The following is a 19,285-nucleotide window of genomic DNA, read 5'->3' as shown; positions in this document are numbered from 1 at the left end:
TCTCGGGTCTCCATTTGTGCTGGGTCCCCATTTTTGTGTCTGAAGGTCTCATCTCAGTCTCTCTGCGTCTCATCTCTGGACTTGTAGCCTCCGTCTCGCGTTTTTCTGTTTCCAAAAACCGGTATTTTCCGGTCTTTGCCTCCGCCTCTCAGGTTCTGGCGGTCCTAGGCTCTTTTTTTTTTTTTTTTTTTTTTTTTTAGGTTGCCGTTTGTTTACTCCGTTGCCATGGCATCGGAAGTGACGTAGGCGCACGTGGCTCGAAGCGGAGCCAGCGTTCCCTCCGATTGACTGGCGATGCTGTCAGAGCCGCTTCGCCCCGCCCAGGACTGGCGAACGCGGGGTGGGGGGACCCTCGGCATACTGGGGGGAAGGGGGGGTGTCGCGATTTCCGGCGCTGCAGACCGCTGCGGTGGTCGCCATCGGCGCTCAGTGTTCGAGACTGCAGGATCCCGTGCGGGCAACGCTGCGCAGCAGGTGTCCCGGGCGTCCCGGGCGCTCTCCTACTTGGGGAGGTAGGCATTCGGCGGGTGTAGAAGAGGGTCGTGCCCGAGGGGATGCCTGCCTGGTGTGGGCTGGGCCACGGACGACCTTGGGGTCGCACCCTGGGAGTGCGGTCCCAGGTGCTGTGTCCTGGAGGGGACTGAAGCGCCAAGACCCTTGCGTGGGGATGCGACCTCCGCCTGGTGGGCTTGAATTTGGGGCTGGGATGGTAGGACTGGTGGCTCCCACGCGTGCAGCTGTGAAGGAGGCTTTTGGGTGGGTGGGTGGGTGGGTGGGGGTGTGGCCCCGGAACGCTGTAGGCGAATGTAGTGTGCGTGTGTGTGTGTGTGTGTGTGTGTGTGTGTGTGTGTGTGTGTGTGTGTGTGTGTGTGTGATGGAGCTGCATCGGGGGTGTGGCCCTGATGTGTGGCGTTGGGAGTGCCGTGTGTGGGATTGTGCCTCGGGAATGCGCTACGCTAGTGCTGTGTCGGGAAGGGAGATCTGGGGGACACGTGGGATGGGCTGCGCTCTCGGGGTGTGATTTTTCTGTTTGCGGCGGACAGAGGCCGCAGTGCCACTGATTCTGAGATGGAGATTGGGGAAGAGTCCATGGGACCCTTCAGGGTGGGTGACTGAGGAAGCGAGCGGGACATTAGGAGAGAGTGGGTGGAGGCCACTAAGTGCAGGTTCTCACGGGGGTGGGGGGTGGGAAGTTCATGGGGGGAGGATGAGTATGTACAAAGGCCGGGGTAGGGCTTGGGGACCCCTGTTTTTGTTCCCTCCTGGAGAGGCAGGGTTGAAGGTATCCTTAGGGAAATGGGGCGGGAGGAGTCTGGGAAAGTGTGTGTGGAGTGGAGGCTTCTGGGAGAGTCCATTAGACTGACGGGTAGCTCGGGGCTTCAGAGTGCAGGGGGTCCTCTTTGTTATGGGGGCAGAGGATACTTTTGGACCTCTGCCTAGGGACCCGGTTCACAGCACAGAGGTGTCTCTTAGGTGCTGTCCCGACCTGGAGGGTTTCCGGAGGAGTAGAAAACATTAGTTTTCCTAGTGCTACCCTATGAAGGGGCTGGTAAGGGGTGCTGAGGGTTGGCTTTTACACAGGGCAGTTCCAAGGTCATAGAAATCCTTCCTACCCCGTGGCGAGTCTACCTGTTAGTGTTTTGTCCCTTTTCCTTGCCTCTTCCTTATCACTCCACCACTGACTGCTTCCATGCCCAGTCCTCTCCTCTTAGACCTGCCTCCCTTACGTTGGTTTTAATTGCATTTTGGCGGCCGCATTGAATGGTATAAGATCATCCTTCCACATTCTAGTCGTGACCTATGGAAGTTCCCTTTCCTGCTCTGGAACCAGAAGAGGGCCCCGTATTTCAGTGATGTTTGGATCTATGGTCCTGAGGTTTTTTGTTTGTTTGTTTTGTTTTTAAGCCCATGTTGGTTTGCTTAGGACACATTTGTTTGACTCTGTGTGACCTTATATGAACATACAGACTATATTCTTGGCAGGGGCCCCAGAAAGCAACTATTTTACTAATGATCCCGTGTGTTACTTCTGCAGCCTTTTAAAGGTACATTTGTACTTTTTGTAATTATGTTAATATGTGTATGAGTACAGGGGAGGCCCTGTGACTAGTTCCTGCTGTCCCTGTGAGATTAGCGTTCACAGACTAGCGTCAGATCTAGTGGTTAGAAAAGATGGTATTTTGTTGACAGGGCTTGAGAAGGATTTGTTTTCAGCTAAGGCAAGAGCCTGCAATGGGGATTCCTTAGGTGCTTAAAGCCAGCCTTGGGATTCACCTGGCTCAGCCATCCACTAGTTTCCTCTTTTCTCAGATTCAGTATTTCATGCCCAGAATATAACTCTTGACACCCGCTTGAGCCATACCTCTGTCTCCTTAAGCCTGTGTACTGGACTCCAGGAAAACCCCAAAGCGGCCATAAAGTGGTGATATCATGGAATGTTGCAATCTCTGGCTTCTCTGCGTTGGGAGTACGACCCCCATTCAGGCTATTTGGTCTCATTGGGTCTTCTGCCTAATAAGTCCTTGTAGCAGTGTAACTAGGTCTAGGGTCAGGTAAAATATGCTTAGGATTAAGACTCTTGAGGTCCCCAAGATGGCCTCATCCTCCCGGTCCTGACTACTAAGGCTGCATTGTGAAGGACAGGCTATTGCCTCTTGTTGCCATAGGAGTCTTCTTTTCAGGCAAAGGAAATGGGGACAGATGGTCCCTGCCTAATCCCAGGGGTTGGCAGGGTCCTCCACTGATTAGGCTATAGGTTTATCTGTGCTATTACTTGATCCCTTTTGTTGCGGGGTGGGGGGGAGCATACCTCTTCTGTGTTCAAAGCAGGCCAGGTGGAGGAGGAGACGGGTCTCAAGCAGTTGGCTGAGGGCTGCTGGGCCACCCCAAGAGAAACAGAGGTGACCGCAGTGGTGAAGCGGATGTAGGGAGGACTGGTTGGAGGCTCCAGGCAGGGAGGACTTAATGAGGAATCTGGAGCAGGAAGGATGGAGTAGCTGGGTCAGTTTGCTGGAAGAATCTTGAGCCCAGCACTCACCACCCAGTCTCTGAGTGGTTTCCCTGTCTACTCCTTGGGTTTGCTTTTTGTCTCTACCCTTAGAGGTTTGTGAAGGTGACAGTTTATGACAATCTGAAGATGACATGAGCCCCCTGCAGGGCCTGGTAGGGTGAACCTTTGTGCGTGGACACCTTATTTGTGGACACTGGTTCTGTGTAGCATGACTGTGCCTGATAGGTAAGGAAAGCAAATTTATATGACCACATAACGTCATTTGCCACATAGAGTTCTGTGTCCACAGCCTGGTGAGACAAAATGTGGCGATGCCGTCTCACTGGAGCTGGTATTACACCCTGTATCAAAAGACGCTCCAGGAGAATCAAAGGTAGAACATGGGTAAAGAAAAGAGTCTAGAATGGGAGACAGCAGATCAAGGTGAAAGGAAGCTGTTTAGGAACATGTCAGGGTATGTGTAGGGTTCTAGCTGTCTTGCTGTACAGGACAGAGTTGAGGAGTCACCATCAAGACAACTTCAAGGGCTTAGACCATTATCCAAGGCCTTACATTTGCTACCTTTGTTCTAAGAGAATGAATGAATGTTTGCAAATTTGAGGTAGGGAAAGAAACCCAAGGGTAAGCAGGTTTTGGAAATCGGAGATTTAGTTTTAAAGTAGTTGAATTTGATAAGAAGGATCATTAGAACATTAAGTGGTTGAAACACAGGTTTTAAAAAAGATTGCAGGAGGAAGTGACAAGAAAATCTCTTACCTAACACCTATAAGGAAGGAAAGCAGGCACTTACCTACCCTCAGATACGAAGAAGTCATAAGAAAATGCTAAGCTGTATTGGGTGAGTGTTTTGGTATGAGGATCCTGAATGTAGATGGTGCCCCAAAAAGGAATGGGTGCTGCCATTGTAGGTGGTAGGTGTGCGGCTGTCCCTGTAGCTGTGGTGTTTTATTATCCATTTGTCCTCCAATAGGTCTCAAACTTGACCCCGGGTAGATAAGTATGAGATTCCATATTGGCCATTACACATGTATACTTGCCCTTCAACAAAGAAGTGCATTTTATAAAAGGTATAGTGAACGAATAGAAGCCAAAACTGCTGGGCCCATAGTGACCTGTCTATGTAACTCTGTTCTCCTAGGACTCAGATTGCAATGTGAGAGACAGGCAGTATGCGAATATAAAGTAGTATGACGTAGGTGTGTGGGAGAGAATGCGGGGAATGTGCACCTTGAGAGACCACATCAGAGTCCAGCCCTGTAAGAAGTGAGAAATGTACCTGTCGGGTAAGCTGGATTAGGTAGGGAGACTGGTGATGTTGATGGTGTTAGCTGTGGTCACAGACCGATTTTTTTGTTTGTTTGTTTTTGAATTGCTCAAAATTGTATTTAGAAATAAAAATGCATCCTTTTTATGGTTTTGCCAAGGACATTGCTAGTACTGGGTTTGGGTGGTGTTTTTAGCTGTATTTTATGTATGGCAGTGTTTTTTTTTTAACTTTTTTTTATTACGTTAATTTTAAATAGCTAGCTTCACATGTCAATCCCAGTTCCGTCTCCCTCCCCTCCTCCCGCACCCCCCCCCATTTCCCCCAGCCACCCACCCTATCCCCACTTCCTTCTACATAGGGGGTATCCAGAGTCTGTCACTTTGCTCAGGGCAGGGTTCAGGCACTCCCCTAAGAGTCCAGGCTGAGAGAGCATCCCTCTTTGTGTTAAGGACACATGAAGTCTGTATGCCAGGGATAAACACTGATCTACTGCCCAGGGCCCCATAGGTTGCCCAGGCCTCCTCACTGACTCTCATACTCAGGGGGTCTGGATCAGTCCCATGCTGGCCTTCCAGCTGTCGGTCTGGGGTCCAAGAGCTCTTCCCTGTTCAGATCAGCTGTCTCTGCTGGTTTTGCCAGCCCATTCTTTGCCAATTTGCTCATCGCTCCTCTCTCTCTGTCACTGGGTTCCATGGGTTCAGTTCAGTGATTAACTGTGGGTATTTGCCTCTGCTTCCATCAGTCACTGGATGAAGGTTCTAGGATGGCATATAGGGTAGACGTCAAGTTCATTATCAGGAATGGGCATTTCAGGTGGTCTCTCCACTATTGCTTAGCTTGCCAGTTGGTGTCATCCCTTTAGATCACTAGAGGTCTCACTGGTGCCAGATCTCTCTTCTAACCTATGACTCCCTCTATTATGGTATTTCTCATCCTGTTCTCCTCCTATTCTAGCCCCCACTCAACCTTCCTGTTCTCCCATGACCTACTCTCTCTTCCTCTTCTCCCCCCCCCTCTTCTTCCCAGCTCCCACTCCCCCAACCCCTCGCCTTGTTCCCCATCTGTTCAGAAGACCTTGCCTCATTCCTCTTCTCTGGGGTACCATGCATATCTCTCTTAGGTTCTTTCCTGTTTCCCAGACTCTCTGTCAGTGGAAGTGCAGACTGGCACTATCCTGATCCATGTCTAAAATCTATATATGAGTGAGTACATACCATGTTTATCTTTTTGTGACTGGGTTACCTCACTCAGGATGGTTTCTTCTAGGAACATCCATTTACCTGCGAATTTCAGGATTCCATTGTTTTTTTTTTCTGCTGAGTAATACTCCATTGTGTAAATGTACCACATTTTCTCTATCCACTCTTCAGTTGAGGGGCATCTAGGTTGCTTCCAGGTTCTGGCTATTACAAATAATGCTGCTATGAACATAGTGGAACAGACATCCTTGTTGTATGAATGGGCATTTTTTGGGTATATGCCTAAGAGTGGAATTGCTGGGTCTTGTGGTAGATTGATTCCCATTTTCCTGAGGAATCTCGATACTGATTTCCAGAGTGGGTGTATGAGTTGGCACTCCCACCAGCAGTGGAGGAGTGCTCCCCTCTCTCCACATCCTCTCCAGCATAAATTGTCTTCAGTGTTTTTGATTAGCCATTCTGACAGGAATAAGATGGTATATAAGAGTTGATTTTATTTGCATTTCCCTGATGGCTAAGGATGTTGAGCACTTTTTCAAGTGCCTCTCAGCCATTTTAGACTCCCCTATTGAGAATTCTCTATTTAGTTCTGTAGTCCACTTTTTAATTGGATCCTTTGGTGTTTTGGAGACTTGCTTCTTGAGTTCTTTGTAAATTTAGGAGCTCAACCCTCTGTCAGATGTGGGGTTAGTGAATATCTTTTCCCATTCTGTGGACTGCCTTTTTGTCTTGTTGACTGTGTCCTTACAGAAGCTTCTTAGTTTCAGGAGGTCCCATTTGTTAATTGTTGATCTCAGTGTCTGTACTACTGGTGTTATGTTCAGGAAGTGGTCTCCTGTACCAATTTGTTGAAGAGTATCTCCCACTTTCTCTTCTAAGAGTTTCAGTGTGGTTGGATTTATGTTGAGATCTTTGATCCATTTGGACTTAAGTTTTGTGCAAGGCGATAGACATGGGTCTATCTGCAGTCTTATGCATGCCAGCATGCAGTTATTCCAGCACCATTTGTTGAAGATGCTTCCTTTTTTCCATTGTATAATTTTAGTTTCTTTGTCAAAGATCAGGTGTTCAAAGGTGTGTGGGTTGATATCAAGGTCTTTGAGTCAATTTATTGGACTACCTGTCTGCTTTTGTGCCAATACCAAGCTGTTTTCAGGACTATAGCTCCATAATAGAGCTTGAAGTCATGTATGGTGATGCCTCCTGAAGTTCCTTTATTGTACAGGGTTGTTTTGGCTATCCTGGGTCTTTTGTTTTTCCATATAAAGTTGATTATTGTTCTTTCAAGGTCTGTGAAGAATTGTGCCGGAATTTTGATAGGGATTGCGTTGAATCTGTAGACTGCTTTTGACAAGATTGCCATTTTTATTTTGTTGATCCTACCAATCCAAGAGCATGGGAGATCTTTCCATTTTCTGGTATCCTCTTTGATTTCTTTCTTTAGTGACTCAAAGTTCTTGATATACAGGTCTTTCACTTATTTTGTTAACATTATCCCCAGATATTTGATGCTGTTTATGGTTATTGTAAAGGGTGATGTTTCTTTGATTTCTTTCTCAGCCAGTTTATCATCTGTATATATTAGGGCTACTGATTTTTTTTGAGTTAATCTTGTATCCTGCCACTTTGCTGAAGGTGTTTGTCAGCTCTAGGAGTTCCCTTGCAGAGTTTTTTGGGTCACTTAATGTTTATCTGTTCTTGATTGAGTTTTAGTAAGTGATATCTATCCAGGAAATTGTCCGTTTCCTTTAAATTTTCGAATTTTGTGGAGTACATATTTTCAAAGTATGCCCTGATGATTCTCTGGATTTCCTTAGTGTCCGTTGTTATGTCCCCCTTTCCATTTCTGATTTTGTTAATTAGCATGCTCTCTCTCTGTCTTTTGGTTAGTTTGGACAAAGGTTTGTCTATTTTGTTGATTTTCTCAAAGAACCAACTCTTTGTTTCATTGATTCTTTGCAATGTTTTCCTGTTTTCTACTTGATTGATTTCAGCCATCAATTTGATTATTTCCTAGCATCTGCTCCTCCTGGGTGCGTTTGCTTCTTTTTGTTCTAGAGCATTCAGCTGTGCTATTAATTCTCTAGTGTGACTGTTTTCCAGTTTCTTCATGTGGGCACTTAGTGCTCTTAGTGCTATGAACTTTCCTCTCAGCACTGCTTTCAAAGTGTCCCATAGGTTTGGGTATGTTGTGTCTTCATTCTCATTGAATTCCAGGAAGTCTTTAATTTCTTTTTTTTTTATTTCTTCCTTTACCCAGGGATGGTGCAATTGTGCATTGTTCAGTTTCCATGAGTTTGTAGGGCTTCTGTGATTTGTGTTATTGTTGAATTCTAATTTTAATGCATGGTGGTCTGATAAGATACAGGGAGTTATTCCATTTTTTTTGTATCTATGGAGGTTTGCTATGTTTCCTATTATGTGGTCAATTTTAGAGAATGTTCCATGTGGCACCGAGAAGAAGGTATATCCCTTAGTGTTTCAGTGGAATGTTCTATAGATGTCTGCTAAACCCAGTTGGGTCATAACTTCTATTAGTTCTTTTGTTTCTTTGTTAAGTTTCTGTCTGGAGGTCCTGTCTAATGGAGAGAGTGGATTGGTGAAGTCTTCTACTACTAGTGTGTGAGATTTTATGTGCAATTTGAGCTTTAGTGATGTTTCTTTCACGAATGTAGGTGCTTTTGTATTTGGGGCATAGATGTTCAAAATTGAGACTTCATCTTGATGGACTTTTCCTTTGATGAATATGAAATGTCCTTCATCTCTTTTGATTGATTTTAATTTGAAGTCTAATTTGTTAGATATTAGGATTGCTACACCCACGTGTTTCTTGGGTCCGTTTGATTGGAAAAATTTTTCCCAACCCTTTACTCTGAGGTAATGTCTGTCTTTGACGTTGAGATGTGTTTCTTGTATGCAGGTTCTGTCTTCGTATCCATTTTGCTAGTCTGTGTCTTTTTTATAGGCAAGTTGAGACCGTTGACATTGAGAGATATTAATGACCATTGATTGATGATTCTTGTTTGTGCTTGATTTATTGGTAGTGGAGTTATTGTGTGTAGGTTCTCCTCCCTTTTTCTTTTGGTGTTTGGTAAAGTGGGATTATCTATTGGTATTGCAGTGTTTTGTCTTCATGTATGTGGCACACGTGCCTGGTGCCCTCAGGTCAGAGGAGGGCATCAGATGCCCTGGAACTGTGATAGTGGATGGTTATGAGCCACTATTTAGGTTCTGGGAATCCAGTCTGGGTACTCTACAAGAGCAACAAGTGCTTTTAAATACTGAGCCATCTCCAGTACTGAGTTTTAGTTGTTTTAATGGGAAGAACAATGCAGCACCTAGGTCTTTCTTGTTTTGGGGAACTAAAGTCCCAATAATACATACTTAGATATTAAATTGACATTGTATTTTGGGGATAAATCCAATCTATTGTGATGTGACCTGTATCATATATGCAATATACATAGTAAGAATGAATTTACTGATATCGTATGGTATATTCATCCAGGTTTATAATTGAGATTTTCCTGAAAGTTTTCATCTTATCCATGACTTAAATAAATTCTATTATTATCATCTTATATACATTTTTCCTTCCTGATTTTTCTTTTAGTTTTTATGCCTATAAGTAAAAATCTAGAATTCTTTTGACAGTGGTGAGCAGATTGCTTAGAAGTAATTCTGCATGAGGTTTGTGTGTTGTGGGTACATGGTTGTACTTAGACAGCCTCCTTTATTGTCCTGTGCCTGAGTGTACCATGACTGGGGTCTCACTGTTGATGTCCTCTGCTTTTCCTCAGGTTCTGGTATTACTGTGCTCTTCTGGGTACCTTGTTATCCTTTCCATCTCTGCTGAGTTCTTGGCTAGACACAGTTGTGTTTCTGTGGAGGCCTGGGAAGATGCTGCCTTTGGAGAGGGCACTGGCCTCCCCTAGAAGCTCCCCACCCCACCCAGAACCACCTACATTTCAATCACAAGATAGATTCCAGAAGGAAGAGCCTAGCCAGCAGGATGAATCCATCCAGGAAGAAGAACCCATCCAGCTGCTAGAACCTAGTCTGAAGGATGAGCCCAACCAGGGAGAAGAATCTATTCAACAGGACAATCTTCCCAACCAGAGGGAAGAACTCAGTGAGCAGCAAGAACCCGGCCAGTGGGAAGGACCTGGCCAGGAGGATGTACCCATGCAGCAGGAAGAACCTATGCAGCAGGATGAGCCTTGCCAGTGGGAAGAACCCATGCAGCAGGACAAACCCATCCACCAGGAAGAACTCATCCCACAGGAGGAACCTATCCAAGGGGAACCTATCCAACAAGAAAAACCCATCCAGCAGGAGGAGCCTATCCAACAAGAAGAACCCATCCAGCAAGAGGAACCTATCCAACAAGAAAAACCCATCCAGCAGGAGGAGCCTATCCAACAAGAAGAATCCATCCAGCAAGAGGAACCTATCCAACAAGAAAAACCCATCCAGCAGGAGGAGCCTATCCAACAAGAAGAACCCATCCAGCAAGAGGAATCTATCCAACAAGAACCCATCCAGCAGGAGGAACCTATCCAACAAGAAGAACCCATCCAGCAAGAGGAATCTATCCAACAAGAAGAACCCATCCAGCAGGAGGAGCTTATCCAACAAGAAGAACCCATCCAGCAGAAGGAACCTATCCAACAAGAAGAACCCATCCAGCAGGAGGAGCCTATCCAACAAGAAGAACCCATCCAGCAGGAGGAGCCTATCCAACAAGAAGAACCCATCCAGCAGGAGGAGCTTATCCAACAAGAGGAACTCATCCAGCAGGAGGAACCTACCCAACAAGAACTCATCCAGCAGGAGGATCCCATTCAACAGGATGCCTCCATCCTACAGGAGGTCATCCAGAAGGAGGAGCCCATTCAGCAGGATGCTTCTATCCAACAGGAACTCATTCAGCCCGAAGAGCCGATTCAGGAGGAACTGACCCTGAAGGAGGATTCCATTCAGCAGGATAAGTCCATCCAAAAGGAAGGATTCATCCAGCAGGAGGAGACCATTCATAAGGATGCTTCCATTCATCAGGATGCTTCCATTCAACAGGAACTCATCCAGCAGGAGGAATCCATTCAGCAGGATATGTTGATCCAAAAGGTAGATTTCATTCAGCAAGAGAAACCCGTCCAGCAGGTAGGGCCCAGCCCGCAGGAGAAACCCAGCCAGCAGGAGGAAGCCAACCAGCAGGCAGAACCTAGTCAATCGGAAGAGCCTAGCCAAAAGGGTCTACCCAACCAACAGGATGAATCCAACCAACAGGAAGAGCCTAGCCCGCAGGAAACAGAAACCATCACGGAGAGATCTGCTGCTGACCTTACGGAGAGATCTGCTGCTGACCTTGAGTTTTCCCGCCTGCGCTTTCGGGAGTATGTCTACCAGGAGGCAGCTGGGCCTCACCAGACTCTGGCCAGGCTTCATGAGCTATGCCGCCAGTGGCTGCGGCCTGAGGCTTGCTCCAAAGAGCAGATCCTGGAGCTGCTGGTTCTGGAGCAGTTCCTGGGCATTTTGCCAGACAGGTTTCGTCCCTGGGTGGTAGCCCAGTATCCTGAAAACTGCAAGAAGGCTGCCTCCCTGGTGGAGGGTCTCTCTGACATCCTGGAGGAGCCAGGTGAGGCTGCCACCCCAGAAGAAAGCATGCCTTAGAGGAGACGGGCAGGAGGTCCTGGAAGGATTGGAATCGGCAACATATAGAGTTCAGACCCCAGCCGTGGCTTTCCTGAGAGTGTAGTCACCCCATGTGTTAAGGGGCGCAGAAACAACCATCCCTGAGCTGGTAAGGGAGCTCCTCAGTCACCAGGGATCCGCGCCCCCATCTCTCTGCCCAGTGGCATCTCCATCATGGACTAGGACAGCAGCCTTGGGTTTCTGCCCTCACATTTGCTTTCCAGATGTTAGGAAGGAGGACAAATGGAGGGCAATCAAAGGCAGGTACCGGGCTCTTAAAAACTAGGTAAATATTTTGGGTGCATTTGTAGCTGGAGGTTTCCTCCATGTATAAGGGTGGGGCCTGACAGGTGGGTGTCGATGGTGTCTGGGAGCCTAGGGGCTTGGGTCATACCTTGGGTCCATACCTGACCCATTGTGGATTTGCTGTGTGGCTGTTAGCATGTGTCTCAACCTATTGGTGTCACCATTGCCTCGATTGTATGCAGGAACGATGTTGTGTTCCCCGGGTGGGTCATCATCTTCATTCAGCGAGGGAGACTATAAGAGGTGTCCTGAGCCCCTGCTGCCACCACGTGGGTTATTGAGTCCCAGCAGAAACCTAAGACCTAGGGACATCCTTGTACGCCGTGATACTTGTAAGTAGCAGCAGTCCGTTAGCCCCGGCTGGCCTTCATTGAGGAGATGGATAGGGGTCTGTAGTTGGGCAAGGGAGGGTGTGGTAGAGGCAGCTTGAAAGCCAGGGGGAGGTCAGGTAGCAAGGCAGTGATGTCTACTGTATTTGACACTTGTTTCTGTAGATCATCGTGTATGCTAGATGTGTTAGTTAGTTTTGCTCAGTTTGTGTTGCAAATTTTGTCAGCCTCATGGTTATCAACCAAGAATTAATTTCATTGTAGATGTGATTCAGTGCTGGCATAGGAGGGTTCCCATTAGCAGCATGAGGCTCTGAGTTAAAATCTCAGTACTGCCAAAATTTGTTTTTCTCCTTAGCCCATCCGGGAAGATGTCCTTTCAAGTCTTTTCCACATCATGTCTGTAAGACCATGGTGTACTTGTGCCCTCTCATTTGCTACTTAAACAGGGCAGCTGTGGTAAATGTTTTTAGCTCCTCAGCTGCTCAGCATTCCATATATTCAGCCTTTCCATTTTGCTTTTTAAAAATGGGCTATGGTATCATGGCCTTATTGTGGGTACTCTAGCGTGCGTGGCATGGTTTTCTTTCCTTTTTTTTTTTTTCGAGACAGGGTTTCTTTATATTGTCTTGGAGGCTGTCCTGGAACTTGCTTTGTAGACCAGGCTGGCCTCGAACTCACAGAGATCCACCTGCCTCTGCCTCCCGAGTGCGGGGATTAAAGGCGTGCACCACCAATGCCCGGCACGTGGCATGGTTTTCTAACAACCACTGGATAGAGGGCACGTACACTTTAACATTCATGTGATTATCCAAAACCTTTGCGATACATTTAAAGCTAGCCTAGGAGATGCCTACTTGCCTTGTGTGCCGTGATCTGAATTGGCATTTCTAGGGTCACTAATGAACTTCAATGTCGTTGTTTCTCTTCAAGACAGGGTTTCTCTGTGTAGCCCCGGCCACCCTGGCATTCACTTTGTAGACAGGGCTGGCCTCAAACTCAAGAGATCTTCCTGCCTTTGCCTTCCAAGCGCTGGGATTAAAGGCATCCAGCACCACTACCCGGCTGTCTCCATGTTTCTGATTGTGTCCACCTTGCTTTGTCAGTTGGGAATAAATGCAGTGTTTATTAAGCTTTGGGACCTGTGACATGTACAGGAGGAAGCCTTTCTATATTTGTCCTGGGGTGGTGTGTGGGAGGCAGTGGGATAGGCTTATTTTGGAGTTACAGGGACACTGAAAACTTGTCTCTTCAGCTCCCCTTCTTCCAGCCTGGCCTACTCTGGAATCTGTGCATCTGCATGAAGAACATACGGGAGAAAAGAATGAAGAGGCTATCTCTGCCACAGCTGAGCCAAAGGTGGGTCAAGGAGTCCCTGCTGGCCCTGGGAAGCTGATCTTTCCCTTCTGACTGTGTTCTTCTCTCAGTAGTAATTCTCTGTCACAGCAAAGGATTATGGACCCAAACATCTCTAATGCTGCGGCTAAGAATGCTGCCCTTGTGTAAACTCAAGGGTAGAACCCAAGGAAGGGCGTTGCTTCAGAGTAACTTGGGGTAGGTTAGAGCTGCTGTTTCAGAAACCATTGTTGTTTCCACAGGAGCCTCTACAGTCAGAATGGGAACACCTGGACCCCACAGAGGATAACCTGACCAGTTACGGCAAGCTGCTCCTGTGGGGTGAGACCCACCTCCCCAGGCTCACATTCCACCTTGCATCCTCTTCCAGAACTGTTGGCATGGAAGATTCTGACCCTGTCCCAGGACCTGTAGTTGGGACACCAAGGGTGATTTAAGTGTTTGGAGCTGAACATGCTTTAAGAGTCTTCGAACTAGGATTTGTTTGCCAAGTTCTCCACTTGTCCTGGCCTACACTTTCGAGTTTGTCTCAGCTCTGGGGCTTTGCAGCCTTGTTCCTGTGAGAACGGAAGTGTCTGGAACTGGAAAGGCTGCCTGGCTCCAACCCTTTAGCACCCCTATCTTGGTACAGAGCTGGGCCCTCGAACGACCTTGCGAGGCTCATATCTAGACCATTCCTGAAGTCTTCTCTGAGTTCTGATTCTGAATTGTAGCTCTATTGGCAGTGGGGACTGATCCAAGATCTCACAAACACTTGGCATATGCCCTGCTACTGAGCCCATTTTATGCTATGTCTTCAGCTTTGCTCCTGTCTGGACAGTCCCTGTTTCCTACCTGCTCATAGGCAGCCTCCAGATCTTCCTCTTTGCCTCTGCTGCCTTTGTTAGAAACCTCAGCTTTCTAGGGGCTCTGGCTAGAGGGCAGCTTTGGTGGTGGTGGTGGGTCGGGGATGGACGGAGGGGATTGCCTTTATGCAGAGAAAAAGGTGGTTGCAATCTGGGTCCCAGAGACCCAGCAGGACACGAAGCCTCTTAGCCTTTTTTTTTTGTGCTTCCTTTGCTTTTCTTCTCTCTAAACCTCAGGGTGTCAGTGTTTCCAGGCTGGCCCATCCTCTACTCTGGACACAGAGGAACCAGAGGGACCCCGTGTGGCAGAAGAACTGCCAGGAGGAAGCCTCTCAGGTGAGACTGAGTTAGGTGGTGACAGATAGGGGTCTGGTTGGGCCATAAAGGGAACACAAAACCTGTGATGGCACTCGTCACACGTCCATTAGCCTCAGCAGAGACTCTAGCTTTGACTTCATTTTCCTATCTGCTGTGTGGGGGACAAAATGTCATTTTGTTATTTCTTGCTGCATAATGAATGCCTCTAAAACATGTCACCCAAAAGACGACACACTTGTGATCTGTCAGCTGACTGAATTCAACTCTGTAGCCCCTCTACTCCTTTTTTCTTTTTGTGGTTCTGAGGGCCACACACAAAACCACCGTCATCCAGGGGCCTGTCTAGGGCTCAGATGTCCCAGTGGTCTCCCACACACTTCCTGGATGACACTGGCTCTCTGGAGCTGGGTTGAGGCTGTGGACCTCAGTTTTTCTTGGGCTGGCTTTGGCTTCCTCACAGATGCTGTTGGGTTGCATGGGGAGAATCCCAGAGGGTAAGCACATACCACACCTCTGCATGTTTCGTCTGCATGCAACTGTTCCATTGACCACGGTTGACTGCAGGGCCAAGACAGAGACTGTGGTGGTTCACCGAGGGCTATGGGTATAACTGAATGACGTATCAAGGCTCGTTTGGTCCTTCCCGGTGACAGACATGTCCCCTGAATCCTCATAGTTCTTTGCCCCCTCCACTGCCAAGTTACCTCAGTCAGAAAGGCTGCTTCATATCTGAATGCACTACAGTGGGAAGGAGGCTCCTCCTCACCAGTGGAGTCTCTGACCAGAACAGAGTCATATGGTCACCTTAACCTCCAAACACCCTGCAAGTGATGGCCAGCTGTGAGTTCAGCAGACATTCAGGCTTAAAGAAGGGCATGTAGACATCCTAGAATATTCCTCCAGTGACTGATGGAAGCAGAGACAGATACCCGCAGCTAAATACTGAACTGAACTCCTGGAACCTAGTGACAGAGATGGAGGAGTGATGAGCAAAGGGGTCAAGACCATGATGATGAAACCCACAAAGACAGCTGACCGGATAAGGGGGAGCTCTTGAATCCCAGACTGATGGCTGAGAGGCCAACAGGGGACTGATCCAGACTCCATGAATGTAGTGCCAATGAGGAGGCCACAGAAATCACTGGGGCCTTGGGTAGTAGATCAGTGTTTATCATGGTGTATGAATGATCTTTGGGAGCCCATTCCACATGGAGGGATGCTCTCTCAGTCTGGACACATGGAGAAGGGCCTAGGTCTTTCCCTGGGTGAAATTACAGACTTTGGAGATCCCCCCAAGGAGGGCCTCACCCTCCCTGGGGAATGATGTGGGGATTGGGTGGGGGGCTGGGAGACTGGTGGAGGAACAAGGGAGGAGGGGTGGGAGAGGGAGCTGGGATTGACATGTGAAACATTCATGTTTCTAATTTAAATAAAAACATATATTGAGGGAAAAAAAGGCATGCAGATTGGGAGGGGCAGGAGCAGAGATAATGGGTCTTGTGAGGCTTGAGACGCTGCCCTCAGCTGCTGTGTGATGGCTGAGTTGTAAAGAGGGTTAGGCTCTGCGTGTCGTTTTCTTAATCTGACGCCCTTTCCCCTGTGCTCAGGCCCTTGGGCCACACACTTTATTTTCTTGCTCTCTGCTCAAGTCAGTTTCTGTCTCAGCCTGGGAAGTAGGACTGCTCACACTGTGTTTGTTTCAGACAGCACCGGGCAGCGGGAAAGCAAAGGAAATGTGTGTGAGGACATCTCCATGGGGGAAACACTGACGGAGAGGCTTCCAGGGGATGTTCCCGTTAGCCCTTCAGTAGATACTGCCAAGGAGGAGGAGATACAGCAACCTCAGAAGGCTCTGGATGCTGAGGATGAGGATGCAAATCCCGCCAGTCCCCAGAGGCAATCATCTATCCGGCAGTCAGCCCAGGACACGGGTACCCCACATCCAGGCACTGGGACAAAGAGGCCTCATCCAGATGATGAGGACGAAGAGGACCCTGAGTGTTCTTCCAGCGCCGGCAGCTACAAGCTGCCATTTGATGCAGGGAAGGTGCTGCGTGTGGATGACCATGATTCTGGGAAGGACCCAGGGACTTCTGATGCCGGATGCCCCTTAGCTGAGGAGTGTGATGTAGCCCAAGGGAAACCTTACACATGTGGTGAATGTGGGGAGGCCTTTGCATGGATCTGGAACCTCATGGAACATCACAAGAGCCATAACACTAAGACAGGCTATGTGAGCCAGGACTGCTAGGAACCCCTTTCAGTTCAGCTTGGCTGTCGGTCAAGCACAAGAGTCCCATAAAAAAAAAAAAAAAAACAAAGCTACGCCCAGAGCTCCTCTGCCACAAGCAGAGCTCACTGGCGAGAGGATTGACAGCTGCTAGTGTATTTGGGTGGTTTTCCCTGTATAACCTGAGGTGTAAGGATGAGCAACTCTGCTGTGAGTATCTCGTGACGTGACAGTTGTAGCATGAGTGTTCTTAAGGCTCGTGTGGTGGCAGCTTCCTGTGGTATCTGTGGGCACATCTGTGTTTACTTTCTGGATGCTAATGTGCTGAAAGCAACTGAAGAAGGGCATGGCCCATAGGAAGCCGTCATCTTAGAAACACACCTTGGGTTAATGGCCTATCCTGTAGGCCCTCGGATGTAAGGGAAAACCCCTTTTATGTAGTGTTCTAATACAGCACATACTCTGGTCATGTGACATTGTACAAAGTGTTGAGTTGCCTTAAAGTATGCGATCTGTTGGCGCTTTCCTGAGCTTTCCTTGCCTCCGTTGCTTTTCCTGGAAACCCTGTTCACACATAATTCCTGCCATCTATTTGGCCTTTTTGTAAATATGTGCTGCCAGGTTTACTACTGAATCCTCAAGAGCAAAAACTTCTGAGTTCAAGTCACATGTCTTTTAATGTATGGAGTTGTTTGCAAAGATCATAATGCTTATTTTAGGCTGTGGCTTTCAGCCCATTAGTGAATTGTGAAATCCAGTTAGTGGATGGCCACTGGCATTACAAAGTAATGAATTAGAATAAAGTAGGCCAGAATGAATCATGTTTTAAAGGCAAGTATTTTGTGAGACTTCTCAGCTGTGTATCTAATATCAGAGCTGTCTCCCATGTTAAATGTATTTATTACGGGGTATGATCAAACCAGGTTTAAAAATACCAACAAAGGTCAAAGAAATGCTCTGTGTCTGAGCTAAGAGAACCAAATGTGACCTACATAGGTGATCTTATGGTTTTGCGCTAACTTCAGATTACAGCATTGTTTCTGTTGCCTTACCATACATTTAATTGCCCTGCAGATACAGAAAGGTGCCTCTTTCTGTAAGTGTTTGAGGAGGTAATTTATGTAACCCCCAAATCAGAGGCTTACCATAATAAAGTATTTATTTCTTCATTCATATCATAGCTTATTGTTTTGTGATTGTGCAGCTGCTTCTTGGAGTGTTAGTGACAGGGACCTTCTCCTCCCTGCAGCGAGTCTGAGATCCAGATACCATCCCTGCTGTGGCTCTCTTTCTATGGGACTCCTAGAACATGTGGAGAAGTCTGTTCCCTTTACCTGGGAGAAAACTCAAATCACTTTCACTCACCAAGCCTTAGAACAATGGTTCTCAGCCTGGGGTTATAACACCTTTGGGGGGTCACATACCAGATACCCTTTCCATATATTTATATTACAGTTGATAATACTAGGAAAATTACAGTTATGAACTAGCAACAAAATAATTGCATGGTTGGGGGGGTCACCACAACATGAGGAACTTCATTAAAGGGTCGCAGTGTTAGGAAGGTTGGGAACCACTGCCTCAGGGAGAACGGATCAGATGGCCTCTTCACTTGTAAGGATCCTGGCACTGCCTGTTTCGCTCTGCCAAGCTGAGCTAAACTTTGTTCCGCTGAAAAAGCCTAAATGTGTTTTCCTGACTCCATTGCAAGGACAGACCTGTCAGCCAGTTTTCTCCTACTGTCAGTGAGAGATTTTCCTGTGTTATATGTATCGTAGTAGCCAATCTCTTCAGTTTCTTTTGTATAAGTGAGTCAGTGGGAGGCCTGTGTTCCTATTTTAAAGTTGAGCTTCCGGGAAAGGAACTTCTTACCCTAGACCTGCTGTGACTAACACTACCCAATGTGCCCATACTTCCTCCTCTGTCCTGAGGGTGTTTAATGCTCACGTGCTTCCTTTCGTGATACCCAATTTGCTCACCTGTTTGGAGTGTCTAGGCAGTATGTATGGAGATACTTTGTGATAAAGTAAGCATCCTACTCTTAATCAAAATTCTAGCCCTGTATTCATCATTGATTGACAATTGGGTAAATCAAGTCCTTACCATGAAATTTACCAAGTGATTCTCCCCTCCGTGTTTATTGGTGGTTCCCAGCATTCTACAAGCTCACTCTCTTTTTGTTTACCTGTCTTCATTACTGGAATGGACCATGGATTTCTGAAGCCATATATATATTAACTAGCTTTAGGTCCAAGAGCCCACTGAGCCACGCAAACTGCTCTTTCCTTCATATCTATCTGTGGTCATCCAAGGAAGAAGCAGGGAAAGGATGAGTCATGTAACAAAGGAGGTCACTGTCATTTCTGAGACCTCTGGGGAGAGTGCGGTACCTGACAGCTTATGTATATTTGTGTTCTCATGAGAATACAATGGCTGAGTCTAGCACTGAGTGGGCTGACGTAAGGCTTGCCCACGTGGAGTAGGTGTGAGTTCTCTTGGTGTTTGGTAAGAGAAGAGCGGTGTGTGAAGGCTTTGCCACAGTCCCTGCAGGTGTATGGTTTCTCTCCTGTGGATGCTCTGGTGCTGACTAGGATGGGTCCCCAGACTGGAGGCCTTGCTACAAACCTGACACTCACGGGGCATTTCCCAAGTGTGTGTCCTTTCATACTGGCTGAGTGATGAGCTGTGGCTGAAGGATTTCCCACATTCACTGCACCCGTAAGGCTTTTCC

The 19,285-nt window shown here is 47.3% G+C and overlaps 1 protein-coding gene across 1 annotated transcript; it reads left to right on the top strand.

The window, feature by feature from the left end:
* Window positions 1-388: 388 nt before the first annotated feature.
* Window positions 389-17,727, top strand: Zscan18 (zinc finger and SCAN domain containing 18). Its single transcript, XM_040734255.1, is given in 8 exon segments — window positions 389-512; window positions 9,277-11,114; window positions 11,659-11,808; window positions 13,061-13,164; window positions 13,404-13,482; window positions 14,244-14,342; window positions 16,028-16,572; window positions 16,574-17,727. Coding segments are annotated over 7 exon segments (2,850 nt in total). The 5' UTR covers window positions 389-512; window positions 9,277-9,376; the 3' UTR covers window positions 16,709-17,727.
* Window positions 17,728-19,285: the final 1,558 nt, after the last annotated feature.

The sequence above is a fragment of the Mesocricetus auratus genome, unplaced genomic scaffold, assembly GCF_017639785.1.
Source record: "Mesocricetus auratus isolate SY011 unplaced genomic scaffold, BCM_Maur_2.0 Super-Scaffold_100038, whole genome shotgun sequence".
Taxonomy (NCBI): Eukaryota; Metazoa; Chordata; class Mammalia; order Rodentia; family Cricetidae; genus Mesocricetus; species Mesocricetus auratus.
Note: the sequence above shows the minus strand (reverse complement) of the source record. Positions and strands in the feature narration are given on the sequence as shown.